Here is a 22,358-nt window from a genome sequence, read left to right as displayed (position 1 = left end):
GGTGCAGGGGAGGCACCAAAGTCACTGCGGGTTCCCCACAGGCAGGCTGGTGGTGGCCATGGATAACCGTGGAGGGGTCCTGCAGCCCCGCGGACAGAGCGTGCGGGATGGGGCACCCGGAGGCCGGGGCAGGGGAGGGAGCGGGGCCCTCAGCCCCGAGGTCGGGGGCGGTCGGCGGTGGGAGGGCGGTGCCCGCAGCCTGTGCCCGGGGCCGGTGCCAGCGCGCAGGAGGGCGGGAGGTGCGCGGAGGCCGCGCGGTGCCAGGGGTCGGCCACGCGCCCCGGGCCGGAGCGGGCCCCGCGCCCCCGGGCAGGGCGGGCGGGGGGCGGCGGCGGAGCCCCGCGGGTGCGGGTGCGGGGCGGGCGGCCGCGAGTATTATGGGATGCCGGGCTGGACGGTGGCTCCCGGCGACTATTATGGGATGCCTGCCTGGGCGCGAGGGGGGGAGGAGAAGTGACTATTATGGGATGTGCGCGCTCGGGGTGTGACTATTATGGGATGTTCCGGGGGGGGTCCTCACAGCGCGCCCTCCCCCCCCCAGCGCGCTCTCCCCGCGGGAGGGGGACGTGCCTATTATGGGATGGCAGCCCCGCGAGGCGCGGGGGGGGCGCCCTGGCCCGGCGCGCGGGGTCCCGCGCGGGGCGGGGGGGCAGTATTATGGGATGTTTCTTGGTGGGGGTCAGTATTATGGGATGCCGGAGCGAAGGGGTGCGAGCGTGGGGGAGTATTATGGGATGTTTCTCGGGGTGAAGGTGCGGGGGGGGGGGACAGTATTATGGGATGTTACTGGCGGGAGGGGTGGTTATTATTATGGGATGCCGGGCCGGGCAGTGAGTGGGAAGTTCTGAGGGGAGGGTGAGTATTATGGGATGTCGCGGGGAGGGGGGGAAGGGGGTGTGTGTTTGCCGGGGAGACGGGGGCGGGGCCTGTTGCCGGGGTCCCGGGGCATATTATGGGATGTAGGCGGGAGGGGGCGGGGCCTAGCCGGGTTTTTTTCCCCTTTAAGAGGCGGTGCCGCGGCCGGAGCCATTTTCCCTTCAGCGGCGGCAGCGGCGAGAGAGGAGTCAGGGTCCGGAGCCGGGTGAGGAGCAGGGAGGGAACGAGGGCGGGCAAGGCCATCTGCCGCCTCCCGGGGCGTCCCGGCCGGCGGACGCCCTTGTCCGCCGGGCGCCCCGTCGGCTCCGGCCGCAGCTCCTCCGGGGACGCGCCGTCCGCCTGCCCGGGCGGCCGCAGGACGGGTCCGGCCCCTCCTCCCCCGCCCCGCAACCACCTCGCCGGTGCCCGCAGCCCAGGCCTGCGCCGGCCCCCGAGGAACGGCGGCCCCTCGCCGCACGCCCGCCGGACTTCCCCGGCCCCGCCCCGCGCCCCCGCCCGGGAGACGGTGCCCCCCGCCCCCGCCCTGCGCCGCGCAGCCCCGCTCCGGGCGGGGGCGGCGGAGCGGGGCTGCCGAGCCAGCCCGGCCTTTTGTGTGCGGCCGGCGGCGGGGCAGGGCCAGCGCTGCAGTGCCAGCCCGGGGAGGGCTGGGGCTGCTGGCCAGGGCACCGCGCTGACAGCCGCCCGGCCGGCCACAGGGCTCCCTTGAAAGCCCGGCTGCCTTACCTGCCCCGCTGCCTTCTCCCGGCCCAAGGCTGAAATAACCGAGGACACCCGGCTGCAGAGGACGGGAGAGTTTTCCTTTAGGACAGCTGTTTTGGCTTCGTCGCCAGAGATGAGTTGCTGACTCAGTTTAATATCTGGTGTCTTCAAAGCCTGCTTTATCAGAACTCTAAACTGATACTTGCTGCCAGTGTTTCTATTATCCATAGGCTCCAAAGCCAGTAAAGTTGCTGTCTAAGCTTTCTCACAGATCCTCTTGGTAGCACTATTGCTTGGGAGAACGGAGTTCAGGTTTGCTGTAACTTTCTCTTTTTCTTTTCAATGAAGTACTGGCCAGACTGGCAAGAAGACGACAACCTGTATAAGCCCAGGCCTCCCCCGGTGTGGAGGACATGGCTTCGGGCATTGGATCTCCATCACCATGCTCAGGGGGCAGTGATGATGATGAGATGGAGATCCTGTTGAACAACGCTATCCCCCAGCATCCAGGTATGCCGAGCCTGCAGGGCATGCATGTGGAGTGGGGATAATGTTGGTCTCAAGCTGAATATGTGAAATGCATGATGTGTTGGGGAATGTAATTTTTTTTTTCCCTGCAAGTCATGCGTATGTTTTTGCTATCAGAGTCCCAGGGTTACTTTGAAGTGTGAGGCTCGCGGCTTTGTGTCAGGTGGAGCTGACTTTGTTCCAAGCCGTTGCAGGTTGTCAGGGCCTGTGCTTGGAGGAGGTGTAGAGGGTGGAGGCAGAGCATCCGATTCTGACGGGGTACCGAAATGCCTGCAAGTTTGAATTTTCATGAATGGGGAGGGGGAAGAGGGGGTAGTATGTGAAAGGGCAGGTTGCCTGGCTTGCTTTCATCTGGGAACTCAGACCGGCTGACGTCCAGAGAAAACTGCCCTGGGCTGTTGCGTGACCCACTTTCCTTCATCACCACACCCAATTATTGAGGTTTCTTGTGGTTCTTGCTCTGTGCTGCTTGCTCACCTTTGTTGTTTTTTTTTTTTTTTTTTTTTAGTCCTTGTATCTTGCTTTTTGCCTTGTATTTGCATCCTCATCATCAGCATGAGGCTTGCATTAGAGCCTGGGAATTCTTCTTGTTTGTGGGGTTTTTTTGTTGCTTTGGCTGTTGATGACCTGCTCTGTGGACATGGATCTGGGTTCTTCACTTCCTTGTGAAAAAGGAATGATGTACATAGTGATTTGTAGGACAAGCGTGGGTTTTTCTACTAACTCATGCTGGAGTGTTGTAGTGTCATATAAGAGAAATGTAACTGGAAAAGGGAAGATGGTGTTATGAACTTTTGGATTTTTGTTTGTTTGGCATTTTTTTCTTAAGCTTTGACTCTAGAGTTTTCTGGCACCTCTGAGATCTTGGGTGGAAGGGGGACTATCAGTAAGGAAAATCTTGCTGAAAAAAACCTGGTAAAATCACTGCAAAGTGGAGAGGTTTAGGTGGTACCTTGGAAAGGGTGGGTCATTAGAGGTTCTAAATCAGAACTTGGGGGAGAAGATGCATGGTCCTTGAAGGACCTGGTGTTACAGCACCATGGGAGCAAAGAGACATCCATTGGTTGGGAATATGGCAGGGGCCAGGCATGGGACCCCAGGTTCTGAGAGCTCTACCTCTGCTGTTTCAACCCTGGCTGCGGTAGCTCCTCTGACCTGTGGCTTCCTCCATCCTGCCCAGCTCGGGTGGTCAGGAGGCCATTTTCCCTTGGAGGGAGAAGGAGTGACTCTGGCTGTGTGCGGTGGGCGGGGCGGCAGGGGAGGGCGGGTGGCCGTGCTGCTCCCGCAGCCTTCCACAAAGAGAAGGAAGGGCTGTCTGGCTGCCCCTGCCCCTCGGGCCAAGGGCACCCAGGGAACAGAGACACACAGATGGAAGTGTGCACTGGTACTGGGGACCTGGCGTGTGTCCTGGCCAGGCAGTGAGCTTACTAGCTGCTGGGGCTGGGGGAAGGTTCTGTCGAATCTGGATTAGAATAGAGTTGCTGAGTAACAACTTTCCTGTGGAGGAGGGAAAGTAGCGGCTTACTGGCCTGTATTTTGCATGCAGCTGTAGGATGTTCTGTACTGCTGAAGAGGCTAGATGGTTTCTTTCCTGAAGATCCATGGACTGAAACAGTATCCTAGTCAGGTTTTCAAATGCATTCACTGTTTTGCCCCCTTTAGATGTGGCAATCTATTTTATGCTCTTTCCTTTTCTTGTTGGGTTATGGCAAACTTTGTGTCCCCAATTTTGAGTGCAATTCTGCTTGGAGAAGCAATATTATGGAAATAGGTGGTGTTGGGAGGGGGGAAAACCATGTTCAGTGGTACCTTAGGATACAATTTTTGAGTATCTGCTGTGAACAGTAGAAGTTGTAACCACCTCTGTAAGTATGTAGCGAGAAGCAGACAAGTTGATCTCTCTGAAGGGGGCTATACTGTAGTGCACAGATGGGGGTTGAATGAGACATATTGCCTCTTCGCATCCAGAACATGAAGAAGAGCCAGAAGAAGAGCTTCTGTCAGAGGCTGACACTCCCAAAATCAAGAAGAAGAAGAAGCCCAAGAAACTGAAGGAACCCAAAGTGCCCAAGCTCAGCAAGCGTCAGAAGAAGGAGGTAAGAAAAAGGATACCTAAGGTCACACTCTAAAATATGGATATATAGGATGAGGATGCTTACTGTTGTTGTTGGCCAATAGCAGCAGTCTTTTTAATGAATCCTGTAGAGCTTGGGGAGAGAGTGGTGTTTAGTGCTTATCCAGGGTATTTTCTCATGCCTGATCCCTCCCTCCCCAGCTGGGGGACAGCTCTGGTGAGGGGAATGAGTTTGTGGAGGAAGAAGAGGAGGTTCTGCGCTCTGACAGTGAGGGCAGTGATTACACCCCTGGGAAGAAGAAAAAGAAGAAATTAGGACCCAAGAAGGAAAAGAAAAACAAAGCCAAGCGCAAGGAGGAGGAAGAAGAAGAGGAAGAAGATGATGACTCAAAGGTAACAAGCTACCCTGTTGACTGCTTGCTTTTCATTCCCATGTGTCTGATTTGGGGGATCATTGTGCTCTCCCTTTGTGATTGCTCAGGGAGTTGGGACTGTGTAGTCTCTTCTTCCACTAGACCCTCTTGACTTGACCTTTTTCCCACCTTGCATTCTTCCCTCTTTACTGCTTTAAACACACATGGAATTTGTATTGAATGCAGATACTTTTCCCATTTCCACTGATCTTCTGTTGTGGCTGTGTCCTATGGTAGTGATCAGTGGATGCAGGGGAAAACAATTCCCTGGGTCATCTGTGGAATGTGGAAGATGTGTGGAAGTTCTGCTCAGAGTTGCCATGATTCTCTTTTCATAGGAGCCAAAGTCATCTGCTCAGCTCCTGGAAGATTGGGGCATGGAAGATATTGATCACATCTTCACAGAGGAGGATTACCGCACACTCACCAACTACAAAGCTTTCAGCCAGTTTGTTAGGTGAGTTGCAAGCCTATGCTTGAAAGGACTTGGGAACAGAAAAAGAGATGGGACAAAAACTAGATTCCTTGATTTTGGAACCTCAGTGCACCACCGGTGTGGTACCTAGAGTGAAAACTGAAGCAACAGTAAAAGAATAGATCCACAGCTTTTTTGTTTTCAGTAATCAAGATGATGCAAGTCCTTCCAGTCCACTTTCTTCCCTACTATGCTAAATTCCATCTCTTTTTTCCAAGCCCTGAACATTTCCATCTTTCACATAGAGTGAAAGATGAGAGTGAGGAGATTCATTGGCTCTTGAAATCAGAGATTAGAAAGGAATGTAGTTTGAGATAAAGGTGCTAAGGGGGGGTGGCAGTGGGGAGGAATAATCTGGATTTCAGGGTGGTTCAGTAACCCTTCCTTCCTTCACTGTACACAGGCCACTTATTGCAGCCAAGAACCCTAAAATAGCAGTGTCGAAGATGATGATGGTACTGGGAGCCAAATGGAGGGAGTTCAGCACAAACAACCCCTTCAAGGGAAGTTCAGGTGCATCTGTGGCAGCTGCTGCAGCTGCAGCTGTTGCAGTAGTGGAGAGTATGGTGACAAACGTGGATACTGTCCTGCCGCAGCCTCCCGTAGATGTGCCACTCAGGAAAGCCAAGACAAAGGAGGGCAAAGGTGAGATGAAGAATCTGGCGGGAGGATAGAACGTCATTGGTGTCAAGGCAGTAGCCCTTCTGACTCTGCCTCCTGTGTTCCCAGGACCCAATGCCCGGCGGAAGCCAAAGGCCAGTCCTCGTATTCCTGATATCAAGAAACCTAAAACAAAGAAGGTGGCACCATTAAAGATCAAACTGGGAGGATTTGGTTCCAAGCGTAAAAGATCATCAGTAAGTGATGCTCCTGTCTTGACCTTCTGAGGAGGGGGTCATGATGTGATAGTAATGCTGGGGTGTGTGTCTGATTGCTGCCTGCCAGCATGTGTGTCTGAGTAACAAAGCTTTTCTCTTACCTACCTCAGAGTGAAGATGATGATCTGGATGTGGAGTCAGACTTTGATGATGCCAGCATCAACAGCTACTCTGTTTCAGATGGATCTACAAGCCGTAGTAGCCGCAGTCGCAAAAAGCTGAAGGCTGGGAAGAAGAAAAAGAAAGGTATAGATACTTGCCAGCAGTTGGAGACAGAAGCACAGCTAAGTGTGTAGAAAGATAGTGGAATGTCTGTGTGGAGTTTGGATGTTTAACAGCATACTTGAGGGAGAATTGATTGTGAAGGAAGAACATGATACTATTTTGAATAAGGAAAAGTGTTTCAGGAGTTCTTTGTTAGGGAAACAGATGCAGTACTGAGTACTCCTGGCCTTACCTGTACCTTTTATTTCATGGGTGGATGGGGGCACAAAGGGACTTGTTTTGCTCCTGTTCCAGGTGTTCTTCCTCGCCCTGCTTACTTATATAGAGTTTTGGATTCTGGATCTCTAGATGGCTATGTAGGCTGTTGGGAGAATACCCTCCCTGGCTGTAGGAAGCTTGTACCTGTGACTTGTACCACAGTAACTCCTCATCACCCTCTGCAGGTGAGGAGGACTCCACAGTGGCTGTGGATGGCTATGAGACTGATCACCAGGACTACTGTGAGGTGTGCCAGCAGGGAGGAGAAATTATATTGTGTGATACCTGCCCTCGTGCCTACCACATGGTTTGCCTGGACCCAGATATGGAAAAAGCTCCAGAGGGTAAATGGAGCTGCCCGCACTGTGTGAGTATTGGATTCCCCAAAATGGTGCAAGAGGTCATGGAGGAGGGGGATGTCAAGTGGCTTGGGGCTGCTGTTCTGTGGTAATGAAATAATCTTTGTTTTTCTGATTTCCTTCTCCTACAGGAAAAAGAGGGCATTCAGTGGGAAGCAAAGGAGGATAACTCTGAAGGTGAGGAAATCCTGGAGGATGTAGTGGGGGATGCTGAGGAAGAGGATGACCACCATATGGAGTTCTGTAGAGTCTGCAAGGATGGAGGAGAGCTGCTGTGCTGTGATGCCTGTCCTTCATCCTACCACATCCACTGTCTGAATCCCCCACTGCCTGAGATTCCCAATGGAGAGTGGCTGTGTCCTCGCTGCACTGTGAGTTTCTGCTAGTACCATTCTCCCATTGCTACAAGAGGTGATTGATCTAATCCCTTTGGATCATCATATTTGTATGGAAATACACGGTCCTTTGAAGACTATCTCCTCATACACTTTTGTCATAAAGCTTAAAGGCCTGACTCTTTATAGCTGTGTTGTGCCTTGACTGACTGATTTCTCCAGACAGTGGGAAGAACCAGGCTACAGCCTTTGGGTCCCATGAGATTTGTCCACGTGCAAGGTAGTTGGGCAGTTTTTGGTCCAGGATGCCAAGGCTCACTTTTTTTGGCTCCTGTATGTGTGTAGAAGCAGGAGAACAAGTGTAAGCAAAGTCAGTGCTTAAAGTAATTTAAACTGATGCTGAGATTAAACTGGTTTTGCACTGTTGTAAGCTCTGTAATGCTTAGACCTTTCTTAGTAGATGGTTAGGAGAAATACCACACTTTTCCGGAAAGTTCTCGAAATAAGTAATATAAATGGTGTTAGTTGCTTTCATTAGGTGATAAAAACTTAAAGCTGATGAACAAAAAAAAAGTTCCTTATGCTGGGCCCTTGGTTCTACAGCAAAATATTTTCTATACAAGCTTTCAATGAAGTCATAGTTGGGCAGACTACTGAACTCATAAAGCCTAGCAAATTCTATCTGTGTAGTGAAACCATGAAAGTGACCCTGTTTCTGCTCCTCAGTGCTTCTGTGTTAGAGTACATACACTGTGCGATGCATCAAGCTCTTTAACTTTCCAGTGCCCAGCTTTGAAAGGAAAGGTGCAGAAGATCTTGATCTGGAAATGGGGTCAGCCCCCAGTTGGCCCTGCACCACCACGTCCACCTGATGCAGACCCTAATGCTCCACCCCCGAAACCTCTGGAGGGTCGGCCTGAAAGGCAGTTCTTTGTCAAGTGGCAGGGCATGTCCTACTGGCACTGCTCCTGGGTGTCAGAGTTGCAGGTGAGTGGAGGAGCCTAACTAAGGCATAAGGGTGGATGGTTGAGGCTAAAACACCTACTAACTGCTTGTGTCCTGACTGCAGCTGGAGTTGCACTGCCAGGTCATGTTTCGTAACTACCAACGCAAAAATGATATGGATGAGCCACCCTCGGGAGACTTCGGAGGGGAAGAAGAGAAAAGCCGAAAGAGGAAAAACAAGGACCCCAAATACGCTGAGATGGAGGAGCGTTTCTATCGATACGGGATCAAGCCAGAGTGGATGATGATCCACAGGATCCTTAATCATAGGTAGGGGGTGTTAAAAAGAGGATTTTCAACAGAGACCTTAAGCAGGGCTATGGGAGAGTGGATGAGCTAAACTGCAGTATGACTGGGAGAAACAGTGGGAGTTCTTTGTTGGCATGACACACATTGTTGTTCTGTTTCTGCTGCTTTACTAAGAGTCCTTCCCTTCTCTTTCATTTGAATGGATTGGGGGAGTGCTGCCATTTCACTGTGCTTGAGACTTAGTGGTTTCTTCTGCAGTGTGGATAAGAAGGGGAATGTCCACTATTTGATTAAATGGAGAGACCTACCTTACGACCAGGCATCCTGGGAAAGCGAAGATGTGGATATTCAAGATTATGACCTCTACAAGCAAGCCTACTGGAATCACAGGTAGGAGGAGTATCTAGAGATTGTTTTCCTTTCCCTTCCCTCAAGACAAAGCACTGCAGTATGCCAGCCCCTAGCACTGGCTGGATTAATAGATGGAAATGGGCGAGATGCATTGCCTTGTTGCTGACTCCTTATGCCTTTGGGCAGGGACCTTGTGCCTTTCTACCAGCTCATGAAGGTTCCATCCCTGTTCTCTTGAGCCTGTTTGAGTTGGGTGATTGCCCTTCTATTCTCTGCAATAGTTTTCTCTTGATCTGTTAATAAAAAGCCATTAAACTTACATGTACTTGGGACTGTCTCTGCACAGGGAGCTGATGCGAGGTGAAGAGGGCAGGCCTGGTAAGAAGTTAAAGAAAGTGAAGATGAGGAAACTGGAAAGGCCCCCTGAGACTCCCACAGTAGACGTAAGTTATTGGTTTTTTGCATAGGAGCCATTTTGGGGTGCCAGCAGGTAAATAGGAAACTGAAGAGTGAACAGCATATGGTTTAGAGCTCCTTCATGGCCCAAAGAATAAATGGCATTAGAGGACCTTCAGACAAAGGTCCACTGTGTCCATTGGGTCAGACTCCCTAGCTCTTGGTGAAAAGGTTTTACAAAAGAAATGGCTTCTTTTTGGATGCCCTTGGCCATTTGGGAATTGGGTTTGGTGCTAGTCTGGTTGTCATCCATGAAGCCTCATCTGTACTAGTGAATATAAGGGCGGCTATAGACTCTTGATAGGACTCTTGTTAGTTATCTAACTACGGTAAAGCTTTTCAACTCTTCCTTCTTTCCACTATAGCCAACAGTGAAATATGACCGGCAGCCAGAGTACCTCGATGTAACAGGGGGGACTCTGCATCCCTACCAACTGGAAGGACTGAACTGGCTGCGCTTCTCTTGGGCCCAGGGCACAGATACAATCTTGGCTGATGAAATGGGTCTGGGAAAGACTGTGCAGACAGCAGTGTTCCTGTATTCCTTGTACAAAGAGGTGAGAGCTGGGAGGTCACTGCCCAGAGAAATTCTGCCTGTATTAGTGATTGCAGTCATCTAATGCTCTTACTGACTCTATTTGTAGGGCCACTCAAAGGGTCCCTTCTTGGTCAGTGCCCCGCTGTCCACAATTATCAACTGGGAACGAGAATTTGAGATGTGGGCCCCAGATATGTATGTAGTGACTTACGTCGGGGACAAAGACAGCCGGGCCATCATCCGTGAGAATGAGTTCACTTTTGAGGATAATGCCATTCGTGGAGGCAAAAAAGCATCCAGAATGAAGGTACAGAACTCTGCTGTAACACAAGCCTGAATTGAGATGCACTCCCTGGCTTTCAGCAGCTGAGGTTCAAATACTCTGCTGTCCCTGGGAACTGATTATGCTTGTAGTTTCCAAGGGGAAATAACTGCAAATTGATGACAAGTGGGCGTTTAGACTCCTGCTGTAGACTGTTTAAACACTCTCACTACTTTGAACTAAGTCAATACTGGAGAAATATAGTTGTCTAAGGTAATGCTGACCCTAGGCAAGTCCCTCTGTCTTCCTTACTTAACCTGTGATGTTGGGCATCTTTTCTACAGATCTAAGTTGATATCAGAATTGCCACTGTATGTAAAAGACAAATTACAAAGAAGTGTGAACTTTTTCATCCTGAGGAATTGGCTGGCGGTGAGGCCATACCCAGACATCTGAGAAATGGCTTCTGTGCTGAAACAGGAAGGAAGAGCCTGATCTAGGTGGCTACTTTTTCTAGAACTTTAGTCTTCCTAGTAAAACCAAGATGGAAGCTAAAGCATTTTCAGTGGCAGAGGCAGACAGACTCATTTCCTTCCTTTGAAATGGAACAGCCTTAAGTAATAATAGTAACTTAAAGTTCCATGGTAAACTATTTATCTTTTGAAGTCTTAGCTTTTTGAGTCACTCTTCTCCAAATTTCAATTCCCTAACATACCTCTACTCACTGCTTATTTGTTCAATATCTCTGTTAGAGTATTTGACAACTATCCAAAAGTAGCAGGAACTGAGGGGGTTGAGGAGACTTACATGTGTTGAGAGTAATAGGGAATTAAAAGGCTAAAATGTTTTGGGCAGCTTTTTGAATCCTGTGACAGGAGACTGGGGGTGTGAAAAGTTTTTGATGTGCTGTTGACCAGGGCTCACCAGGATAACTTGGAGAAGCACTGCATCCTCTATCCCCTTATGCATTCATCCTTTTCCTTTGCAGAAGGAGGCTGCCGTCAAGTTCCACGTGCTTCTCACCTCCTATGAATTGATCACAATTGATATGGCCATACTAGGCTCTATTGACTGGGCCTGTCTCATTGTGGATGAAGCTCACAGACTGAAGAACAATCAGTCTAAGGTACAGAGAAGCATAGGTGGTTCATAGGCATGGCATATGTTGCAGGGGAGAGAGACAGCTCTTAGTCATTTGTTCAGTAGTAAATTTGATGTGTTACTAAAAAGAAAAATGAACAGCCTGCATTTGGAGATTGATCATCATTGGCAACAACTTTACTTATACAGATCACTGGTTAGAGCAGCTTTCTTTCCAGGTGAATGGGCTATTGGTATAGACTGAAAAACCTGGATGTGGTTGTTGCGCTCAAATACAAAATGACTTCTCTGAAAGCAGATCACATATCTTCACCACCTCTATTCTGAAAAGGTTTACCATGCTGAGCATAAAACATGCTCCATGAGCAGAATTACCCTGCTTCCAGAGTCAGCTTGCTCTCTGCATTCATCTGGCTTTGTAGCAGTACTAATTAGGTGTTACAGAAATAGAGGGTGGGCAGAGGTGTTCAAAAATGCCTGGGTAGGTGCTGAAAGCCATGTAGGTGCTTTAGATGAGGCTGCACCTTAACTAAGCTTGTTTGAATTGGGTAGACTTGACTGTACTTTCTTAATCCAACCCCTCCCTAGGCCTTGTGCCTTAATTCTGGTATTGATTTGTCTGTCTTCAGCTGGGTTCTAGTGCTCAGTACACCAAAAACAATTATTATTGGAAGGCTGGTTTTAGAGGTTCTTGGAGACTGTAAGACAAAATTGCTGCTTGATTTCTTTGTTTGTTTTGTTTAAATGGCTTTAGTGTTTTGGATCTTGGCATGAGGCATCTTCCTGAGACATCACAGCTGTGCTTGCAGTTCAGTTTCTAGATCTTATTTTATTGTAGGCACTAAGACTGGATGCCATTCTATGCTTAGCATTGAAACCATTGGAAGTAGGAATGAATGCTTACTATTAATATTCATTAATTGAAAGAGGATGTAAAGGCTCAAGGTTACACTCTGACACTATGCAGAACCATTAAATCTCTTCTTCTACAGCAATTTCCTGACCTATAAGAACAGCTTATCGGTATTTGGCTGCAAGATAGGTCAGATGCTTCTTGACAAATTGGGGTTATCTCCTAAAGTTTTGCAGATATAATTAGTAACTTCCACATTTGATTCCAAAATAAGAACATTTTTAACTATAGCTGCATAGAAAAATAAATCCCTGTGGAGGCCACTAGAAGTACTCTTCTGGTGCAAAAACCAAAACATAAGCAATTTGGTTCTTGTTTGCCATGTAGTACAGCTGCTTTCATTAAGTTTGACCTTGTATCATGCTAAGTGTAAGATAAGCAGAGAAATGGCCAAGCTCATAAAGAAATTACTTCTTTACTGTCAATTTGTGCAGGTGAACATGGTACACTTGTGCTTTTCAGTGCAGTACTTTAACTGCTCACTACATCTGTCTGGAATTACTTCATTGTTGTGAAAACCAGCCCAAATTACCTTCAAGACACATTGGCAAACCCTTAGCTCTTTTTCTCCTCTGCTTGTTCAGAGCTCTGGAACACTGCCAGGAGTGATATGAATAGGAAGAGTGACTTGGTTATTTCTAGAATTCTCAAGGCAGAGTAGTTGTAGGAATGTGGAACACTAATTTAGCAAGAAAAAATACATAGTACAGCATCCTAGAAATGATTGGTGGTCTGAAAGAGTTTGTAACTTGTAAGAGCAAAGGAAACCTACTAGCACCTGATGGTTCAGAGGATTTGTTGTAGTCGTGTTTTAGGTATGCAGAACAATGGTCCAAATAAGATCAGTCTAATAACTCTGACTGGAATGTGAACTACTTGGAACTCTTGTCCAAACAGCTGATGTGATCTAAATTGAACCCTAGATTGGTGTCAACCTTCTAGAATTTTTTTTTCTGTAAGCCTATGCCTTAATAGGCCTTTGTTGTATTTGTGTGCATGTTTTGGTTTATTTTCCCACTTTCTTCCCTGCTCTCTCCTTTCCAGTTCTTCCGTGTGCTGAATGGTTACTCCCTCCAGCACAAGCTGCTGCTTACAGGAACTCCCCTGCAGAACAACCTGGAAGAACTGTTCCACCTGCTGAACTTCCTGACGCCTGAGAGATTCCAGTATGTCTTGCAGTGCAAGTCAGCCTGCCTGTCTTGTCATTCCTATCCCCTCACTTGCTCTTTTGCTCTTTTTCCTTTGTGGCGTTTGCTGAGTGTCTGTTTCCCCCCAGTAACTTGGAGGGCTTCCTAGAAGAGTTTGCGGATATTGCCAAGGAAGATCAGATCAAGAAGCTCCACGACATGCTGGGCCCACATATGCTGAGGCGTCTCAAGGCTGATGTTTTCAAGAATATGCCATCTAAGACTGAACTCATTGTCAGAGTGGAGCTGAGTCCCATGCAGAAGTGAGTGTGGGGATGAAGAGAGCACCTGCTGTTGAGCTAGTGTTTCTCTGCTCTGCGCTTTCAAACAGCCTTATCCTTACTCTACAGGGTTTTCTGCACAGTGGGCTGCCACTAGAGCAGAGGAAGGACTAATCCTGTGCTCTGGTGTAAGGGATAAAGAGATAGTGAGTGCCAGTGGCAGAGCCGAGGTAGCTGGCAGGTAATGCCAGGAGCAGTGCAGAGTTTAGCAAGAGAAGAGTAGGTTAGTCATTCTCATGAGAACTCTGCCTGAGTTGTTCTATTTTCTTCTTTGTTTTCAGGAAATATTATAAATACATTTTGACAAGAAACTTCGAGGCACTGAATGCACGGGGTGGTGGTAACCAAGTCTCATTGCTCAATGTTGTCATGGATCTGAAGAAGTGCTGTAACCACCCCTACCTCTTCCCTGTGGCTGCTATGGTATGTCCAGTCACGTTTTCTGTATAAGCAAATGTTCCCTGCTGGTTGTTATCAGGGAGCCAGTTAGCTCCCTAGGTGAGGCATGGAGGGGTTCCCATTTCTCTCTTTTTGCTTGTATGTGTTTTTTTCATCCTGTCTTTATTTAAACCCAACGTGCTGGAAGGCCATTCCTTTTCCAGCACATTTATATGACAGGTAGGAGGTATTTTTTTACTCGTGTGAGGTGGTGAAGACTATAAGAGTAGGGAGTAAGTAAGAAAAGAGGAGGTTGTGTAGGAGTCAAATTGCAAGAGAAGAGGCACAGGGTAGTACTGATGTTTCATACAGGTAGTGCTGTACCTTGTGGTTGTGCCAAGCTAAGTGACCAGGTGTGAGCCAGCATCAGCTGGGGACTAAGACCAAGTTACATCCCTTCAAGCTGTTTTTTGATCCTTGCCCCTTATTCCCTCATTCTCTTTTTCTTCTTAGGAAGCTCCAAAAATGCCAAATGGCATGTATGATGGTAGTGCACTTATTCGAGCCTCTGGAAAGCTGTTGCTGCTCCAGAAGATGTTAAAGAACCTGAAGGAAGGAGGTCACAGAGTGCTCATATTCTCTCAGGTACATGGAGAAAAGCCTTTAGGCTGGGAATACTTTTTCTGAGAAAGAAGTCTGTTGATCTGGTATCCACTTGTCCCTCACTCCTCTGTGTTGGTGTTTTTCTGATGCGCAGATGACTAAAATGTTGGACCTTCTAGAAGATTTTTTGGAACATGAAGGGTACAAATATGAGCGCATTGATGGAGGAATCACAGGGAACATGCGTCAGGAGGCTATTGATCGGTTCAATGGTACATAGTCTCCTATCTTTTCTGTAAAATGAAAACTTGCCTTGTATGTGCTTAATGCTCATCATGGGATTGTTGTGCCCCAAGTCTTCCACTGTTTTCCTGTGATCTTAAATTAGTAGCAATTCCCTATCAGGTGATGTGGATCAGTTACAAATCCTTCTTGGAGTATTGCACTCTCCCTTGATTACTTTTGTTGTCTTTATCTTAGCTCCTGGAGCTCAGCAGTTCTGCTTTCTGCTTTCAACTCGAGCTGGGGGTCTTGGTATTAACTTGGCCACCGCAGATACTGTGATTATCTACGATTCAGACTGGAACCCCCACAATGATATCCAGGTGAGTCTGAATGAGGTCACTCACTGTGGAGTAATCCTGAGGAAGAGGGGAAATAAAATGGTCATAAGGAGTGAAGGAATGTGAGACTTGCCCTCTAGAAATATGCAAAATTAGAGCAGTGAGGATGGGTAGAGATGGGAAGTGAAATAGTGGAGGGATCTTCCAGGGCACAGCCTTCACTAATGCCAGGAGCCAACATGAAGGCTAGTGGGAAGCTTGTGGAGGTAGGTGGGGTATATCAGACTACTGCTTGTGTAGCTCTAGATTGTTTTGAGCACATCTCTTTTCTAGGCCTTCAGCCGTGCACACAGAATTGGACAGAACAAGAAAGTGATGATATACCGCTTTGTGACAAGGGCCTCAGTGGAGGAGCGTATCACTCAGGTGGCCAAGAAGAAGATGATGCTAACTCATCTGGTAGTGAGACCGGGGTTGGGCTCCAAGACAGGCTCCATGTCCAAACAGGAACTTGATGACATTCTCAAATTTGGCACTGAAGAGCTCTTCAAGGATGAGGCTACTGAGGGGGGTGAGTGCCTGGGAGTAGAACCAAAGGGGGTGGGGAGATCTGGCTCCTTATTTAGTGAGAGACTGTAGGCACAGTGCTGATTATAGCTCTACAAAGAGGGTCTAGGGTGGCATTCCCTTTCTTAGTCCATTGAGATTCATACAGTAACAGTGCCTGTACTCTTCCTTCAGGGGATAACAAAGAAGGTGAGGACAGTAGTGTTATCCACTATGATGACAAAGCAATTGAGCGTCTGTTGGATCGGAACCAGGATGAAACAGAAGATACAGAACTTCAGGGCATGAATGAATATCTCAGCTCCTTCAAGGTGGCCCAGTATGTGGTTCGTGAGGAGGAGATGGGGGTGAGTATGAGGTGGATGTCAGTTAATATGTTCTCCTGAGTGATGGAGGATCAACTAAGTTAATTGAGCTCTGAAGCTTTTAGGACCAAGCAGGCGCAGGGATATATCTGCTGGGACTTAAAGCAGAGGGCCCTAAATTTGTTACGTCTCTGGCAGGAGGAAGAGGAGGTTGAGCGGGAAATTATTAAGCAGGAGGAGTCAGTGGATCCTGATTACTGGGAGAAACTCCTCCGTCACCATTATGAGCAACAACAGGAGGATCTGGCCAGGAATCTGGGCAAGGGCAAACGTATTCGCAAGCAAGTTAACTACAACGATGGCTCACAGGAGGATAGAGGTACAAATCCACAGGACCCTGAGGGAAAAATGGGTGTAAGTATATGTTGCTGGGAAGTAACGGAGTAGCGTCTCAGGCTCACGTGCTGTTTTTCTTTCAGACTGGCAGGATGACCAGTCAGATAATCAGTCAGACTATTCAGTTGCTTCTGAGGAAGGAGACGAGGACTTTGATGAGAGGTCTGAAGGTAAGTTCTGCTGGAGCCAGAGTTTCTGGGTTGCTTTGAGTGTGGAAACAGTTGGGACTTGATTTGGGCAATTTGCACGTTTTGTGGCGCTCTCCTGCTGGGGCAATATTCACACAGCAATATGCTGTGCATTGTCTCTTTACTTAGCTGCATTTCTCTTTTCAGCAGCTCGCCGGCCTAGCCGCAAGGGCCTGAGAAATGATAAGGATAAGCCTCTGCCTCCCTTACTGGCCCGTGTGGGAGGGAACATCGAGGTAGGTTGTACCAGGGAAGACATTTGCATCCCAGCTGCTCCTATATTGCTCTTGCCATATCTGTGTGTCTGCTCCTTTATTCTAGGTGTTGGGTTTCAACGCTCGCCAGCGGAAAGCCTTCCTCAATGCTATCATGCGCTATGGAATGCCACCTCAGGATGCCTTCACCACTCAGTGGCTTGTTCGGGACCTCCGTGGCAAGTCAGAGAAAGAGTTCAAGTGAGTCTGCGTTAGGCAGCAATGGAAGCAACTAGTCCTTTTGAGGAAGAATGAGAGTTGGGTCTTAGAGACTACATTTCCTTAATGTATTGGTTGGTTCTCTGTGGGAGAATGAAATATAAGCTGGGATTGTTCCTAACTCTCTTACTTGGACCTGACTCTTAAGTCACCAAAAGCAAATGCTTTTAGAGGAGTAGCATGGCTCTACAAGCATACAGTGAATACTCTCCCAGAGTCTTTCTTGGGTTTATGATTGTTTCTGGCTCAAGACTCTTGAGTTAGCTGTGTATCCTCTATGTATGTAGTGATTCTGTCAGGAAATTCTTGAAGAAGCCTGGAGCCCCAGAATTTGTAACTATGGGTTAAGAGTCTCTTATGGGTAATTTCCCTTACGTGCTGGAAGGGGTCTGACAATGCATGTCTCCAGATAACACAACTTATGGGCTAATTGCTTGTCTTTCAATTGCTGCAGGGCCTATGTCTCGCTGTTCATGCGCCATTTATGTGAGCCTGGAGCTGATGGTGCAGAGACCTTTGCAGATGGGGTCCCACGGGAAGGTCTTTCTCGACAGCACGTCCTTACTCGCATTGGGGTCATGTCACTCATACGCAAAAAGGTCAGTGCTTAGCAGAGCAATGCGCCCTTTGCTGTCTATACAACTGTAGTCACTGGGGTCTTGAGTTAGGGAGTTACCTTTCACACCTACTTTCGTTGTGTGCGCAGTGCTCTGCCTCTACAGCTGTAAGAATGAGCTTTGTATGACCCCTCCAGTGATAGTCTTTCTCTCCCTCTTGTGCAGGTGCAGGAATTTGAGCATGTGAATGGCCGCTGGAGTATGCCAGAACTGGCAGAGATAGAGGAGAACAAGAAACTTTCACAGCCCAGCTCACCCTCCCCCAAAACTCCAACTCCTTCGACACCAGGGGATACACAGCCGAATACACCTGCCCCTGTTCCTCCACCTGGTGAGGGCTCCCCTCTTGTACAACCCTGCGTCCTGACCTTACCCTGACTGTTCCCCTCACCAGAACTGTGGTGGTGGGGTCTGGGGGTGGACGCAGATCAGCTTACTCTCATGTTAGGAGGGCTGCCAAAGACATGTGCAAGCCCTTAAAGGCAAGAGAGGACACTAGCTTTCCTGGGATGAGCTGACATCAGTGGGAAGCCCAGCATTTGTAGTGGGCAGGAAAAGGGGGGTCATGTTAGTTCAATTTTGATGGGCCTGATCTCTGGGAGCAAAGGAGAAGTGTGCTTGCTAGCAGGAAAGATCTTACTGATGGCTTCTCTTTTGTCTGCTGTGCCGTGGGGAATACACAGAAGAAGGAGTAAAAGTAGAAGAGGGAGCTAGTGCTAAAGAGCAAGGAGAGCCATCTGAACCAGAGAAGGAGCTCAGTGCCTCTGCTGCTGAAACAGAGGTCCCTATGGAGGTGAGTTTTGGCTTTTTTGCCTTGTAATTTCTCTACTTCTGCCCCTTCTTCATCTCCCAGCTGAAGCAGAAATGAGTTTTTAGAGTGATACTTGAAGATAACTGGTCCTCAGAAGTGGCCTCACAGTTTTGTGTGTCGTTGCTTTCCAAGACTCTGACTGTGTTCTGTTTCTATACTTTGTGTCTCACTGATCCCTGTCCTCAGCAGTGTGCTCAGCCTGTGGAGACACCACCCCAGGAAGCAAAATCCCCAGTGAACTCCACAGAAGCCGATGAAAAAAAAGTAGAGGAAACAGAAGTGAAGGAAAGACCAGATGAACCAATGGAAGTAGAAAGCAAAGGTACGAAGCAGTTAATCCTAAAGAAACAGGCTTGAATGTAGAAAATCATTGGGGAGTTACAGAATAGTATTGGGTTTTTACTGGTTGAAGAACAAAACTGTGAACTTGCTATGTTCCTGTACATCTCATGTTCCCCTTCTCTCCTGCAGCTGATGTGGAGAAAGTGGAAGACAAAGCAGCTATTGAGAATCCCCCTGACCCTCCTATAATCACTCTGGATGAGAAAGGTGAGGCATGATACTTCCCTTCTCTTCCTTAACCTTTCTTCTGCAAGGATTCCTTGTGGGTCCAACTTGTTGTGGTATCTGCCATATTTGTTCTAATAATTTCCTGTGTGTACAGATGAGAAAAAGGACGATGATAAGAGAGACGTGGTGATGCTGCAGAACGGAGAGATGCTGAAGGAATCAGTAGATGAAAGGCACAAGAAGGCAGTAAAGCAGCGCTTCATGTTCAACATAGCAGATGGTGGCTTCACTGGTATGAGATCTTTATCTGTTTGAATTCGTTTTTAAGCTCCTGCTTATGTTTATGAAGTAACTTCCAACCATTCTGGTGTCTCTTGCCTTTCCAGAACTACACTCCCTCTGGCAGAATGAAGAGCGGGCTGCAACTGTCACCAAGAAGACCTATGAGATCTGGCATCGGCGTCATGACTACTGGCTCCTTGCTGGGATTATTAAGTATCCTTGCCATGACAGACACATTCTCCCACCTTGTACATAATTTGTCACGGTGAAGGGCCGTTCTGAGTCTGACTGGAGTAGGTTAAATGAGAGAGTGTTCTATCCTCTTCACAAGAGTGAAAGTGATGGGTGGGAGGGGGAAGCTTCCTGCAGCATAGTTAAGACCTAGCAGGACATAGTTCTCATTCCTCTTCCTTGGCTCCTGTTTGTCCCTTCTCTGTATCCCCTTTCCCCACCCCCTCTGGAGAACAGTACTGCCTGGGCTGTGTATTCCCTTGTTTTCACTGCCTTTGTTTGCCTGAGCTCATCCCATCTCAGTCATGGCTATGCCCGTTGGCAGGATATTCAGAATGATCCACGTTACGCCATCCTCAATGAACCCTTCAAGGGTGAGATGAACAGGGGTAACTTCCTGGAAATAAAGAATAAGTTCTTGGCAAGGAGATTTAAGGTAAGGGTTTCTCTTTAGTGTGGTAACTGCCTCGATCTCTAAGAACAAGTTCTTGCAGTTCTGAGTTTCCACCAAGAAAGTGAAAGGTTTATACAGTGCCTTTTCAAGGTAATAAAAAAGGCACTATATCTCAGGATCATGCAGTTGGCCGCATGATAGGAGCTCCCTTTTTTCTGGAAATGGTATTGGGGAGCTTGGTTCAGTGCTCTCTATCCAAATGTTTATTGAACAACTGGTATGCAGGAGGCTTAAGGTTCAAGTGGCTGTTTTTGTCACAGCTTCTGCTTGGTCTGCTAGGGCCCATTCCATGTGCCTGAACAGAACTCAATGGATTGCTGAAAGGGCTGCCTGCAGTCTCTACTGCATCCTCTTTAGGAGTGAACATAGCTTAGTTGTGGGAGTGATTTAAGATCAATTCAAGTAAAGGCCGTGTAGGTCTCAGTCTTGGGGCAAAACATTAATTGACTGTAGACTGAATGATCAGTTCTGCACTGCCAGGACTCCAGTTGATTTCTGCAAATGCTTATAAGATTTCAGACCCTGTGTAAATAGGATGGAATACTTCTCCCTTGGGTTCAAAGAGCAACCTCCATCCCATTTGCCTCATAAAGAATCAGAGGAGGAATGAAAATACTAGAGGAGCTGTAGTAGTCTATTAAACCCGATGTAGCCTGGCTTTCTTGTGTCTGACTTTGCTTCATGAAGCTCTTGTTATTTTGGCTACTCAGTAAGACAGGCTGGTGAAAGGATTTTCAGCTACACAATCATCTCCCCTTATGAGATGGTGGGGAATTGGATTAGGAGAGACGGGGTGCAAACGAAGCTCCCTCTCAGGCAGCTGCTCAAAGACTCATTCCTGTCCCACCTTGCAGCTCCTGGAGCAAGCGCTGGTGATTGAGGAGCAGCTGCGGCGAGCTGCCTATCTGAACATGTCCGAAGACCCCTCTCACCCGTCCATGGCTCTGAACACACGTTTTGCAGAGGTGGAATGCCTGGCTGAGAGCCACCAGCACCTATCCAAGGAGTCAATGGCTGGGAATAAACCAGCCAATGCTGTGCTGCACAAAGGTAAGGTGATGTGCTAAACAAAGGTGGCATAAGCGTTCAGCATTGCTGTCCCCTCTGGGGTGTCCCTTTCCCCTCGGAACAGATGTCCCTTTCTCTTGTAGTTCTGAAGCAGCTGGAGGAGCTTTTGAGTGACATGAAGGCAGATGTGACTCGTCTGCCTGCCACGATTGCCCGCATCCCACCCGTGGCAGTGCGCCTCCAGATGTCGGAGCGCAACATCCTCAGCCGCCTGGCCAACCGCAGCAGTGAGCCCCCGCCGCCGCCCCCTCCCCAACAAGTACGTACCCGCTCTGGTCAGTAAGGGAGTTATGGGGGGAGGGGGGCTCTGTGGGCCAAGCTGGGCTCTGGTGACCAGCCCGTGAGTCTCAGGTCCTCCTCTCTCGCCCTACAGGTGGCCCAGCAGCAGTGAGTCCCTGGCCCAGTGCTGTTGACCTTTCGGCCAAGCTGAAGTGACCCCCCCACCCCACCCCTTCACACTCTACCCCTCTGCCTGACATTCCTGACTGAGTGCTGTTTCCCTCCATGGAAGCTGCTGCTCAGGTCTCTGGGAGGAGAAGAAACTCCTTCCTCTGCAGCCAGCCCGTTGGAGCAAGGAGTGTGTTTAGGAGAGAGGGGGATGGATGTATGATGGACTCTGTATATAGTGACTGGAGGCCCCAGCGCCATGTCTGTTACATGGAGAACCTGGCTGCATTGCTCATTGCCTCCGCCTGGAATTCCAGTTTTCGTTCTTAATTTTATTTTGAGTTTGTTTACTGAGACAAGTGCGCAGGCAAGACCAAGCAAAAGCCAGGACAGAGACAAAGCTACCTCCATCAAAATCCTTTTTAATACAGAAACTGACCGGACTTGTCAACTAATAAGCAGCTTGAAGACAAAAGCAAACAACAATGAAAAACCAACAAAAAACAGAGCAAAACGTTGATAAAACTGAAAAATAAAGTTTCCTTGTATTTTATTTTGTTGTCTCTATTATCATGAGTGTACTGGGGGTAAGTATGTGGTTTCAACATTGAAAGAAGAGGTAGTCATGTCTTTTTGCTGTATCAGAGCCGGTTTTGGGGTATCCTACACCTCTGAGAAGGGTAGTAGATGCCCCAGCCGTGGCAGTGTCCAAGGCCAGGCTCGATAAAGCCTTGAGGAACCTGGTCTCGGGAGTGCTGTCCCTACCCCTCGCACCGGTGTTGTGCAAGATGATCTTTAGGCCCTCTTTTCCCCCCCCCCACCTTAACAGTCTTGGATTCTGTAATTTCTCTTTTCCCCCTTGCCTCTGCCCCCTGCCTTTCACTACTGTCGGCCTTGGGCGCCGCCTGTGTGTGCCCGCTGCGGGAGCAGGCGCGGCCCGTCCCGGTCCCGCAGGCCCTGCGGAGGCGCTGCCGCCGTTCCCGGGGCGGGGCCGGGCCTTGCTCGTCCCGGGCTGGGCGGCGCGCGCCGCTGACGTTGCGGGCGGGGCCAATCAGCGATGGA

At 48.7% G+C, this 22,358-nt stretch overlaps 1 protein-coding gene across 5 annotated transcripts; it reads left to right on the top strand.

The window, feature by feature from the left end:
• The first annotated feature begins 1,039 nt into the window (after positions 1–1,039).
• On the top strand, positions 1,040–21,849 carry CHD4 (chromodomain helicase DNA binding protein 4). 5 transcript variants are annotated; one of them, XM_082278565.1, is made up of 40 exons: positions 1,040–1,081; positions 1,924–2,085; positions 4,072–4,199; positions 4,379–4,570; positions 4,929–5,047; positions 5,469–5,710; positions 5,795–5,922; positions 6,054–6,189; positions 6,612–6,793; positions 6,917–7,156; positions 7,904–8,107; positions 8,190–8,395; positions 8,633–8,764; positions 9,072–9,168; positions 9,547–9,738; positions 9,826–10,026; positions 10,970–11,107; positions 13,040–13,161; positions 13,272–13,445; positions 13,745–13,886; positions 14,355–14,486; positions 14,599–14,716; positions 14,925–15,049; positions 15,341–15,578; positions 15,749–15,921; positions 16,078–16,258; positions 16,359–16,445; positions 16,614–16,699; positions 16,785–16,918; positions 17,391–17,535; positions 17,719–17,884; positions 18,237–18,346; positions 18,551–18,686; positions 18,836–18,913; positions 19,029–19,166; positions 19,261–19,369; positions 19,691–19,823; positions 20,696–20,891; positions 20,993–21,184; positions 21,261–21,849. In XM_082278565.1, exons 2-40 carry the CDS (start codon positions 1,989–1,991, stop codon positions 21,320–21,322), a joined length of 5,811 nt encoding a protein of 1,936 aa, XP_082134691.1. In that variant the 5' UTR covers positions 1,040–1,081; positions 1,924–1,988; the 3' UTR covers positions 21,323–21,849. The 5 variants fall into 5 exon arrangements, with proteins under 5 accessions (XP_082134691.1, XP_082134690.1, XP_082134689.1 ...); XM_082278564.1 differs by having other exon boundaries at positions 16,611–16,699; positions 18,554–18,686; XM_082278563.1 differs by having other exon boundaries at positions 16,611–16,699.
• The last annotated feature ends 509 nt before the right edge of the window (positions 21,850–22,358 follow it).

Source organism: Coloeus monedula, assembly GCF_965178545.1.
Source record: "Coloeus monedula genome assembly, chromosome: 3".
NCBI lineage: Eukaryota > Metazoa > Chordata > Aves > Passeriformes > Corvidae > Coloeus > Coloeus monedula.
This window is presented reverse-complemented; position numbering and strand designations above follow the sequence as displayed.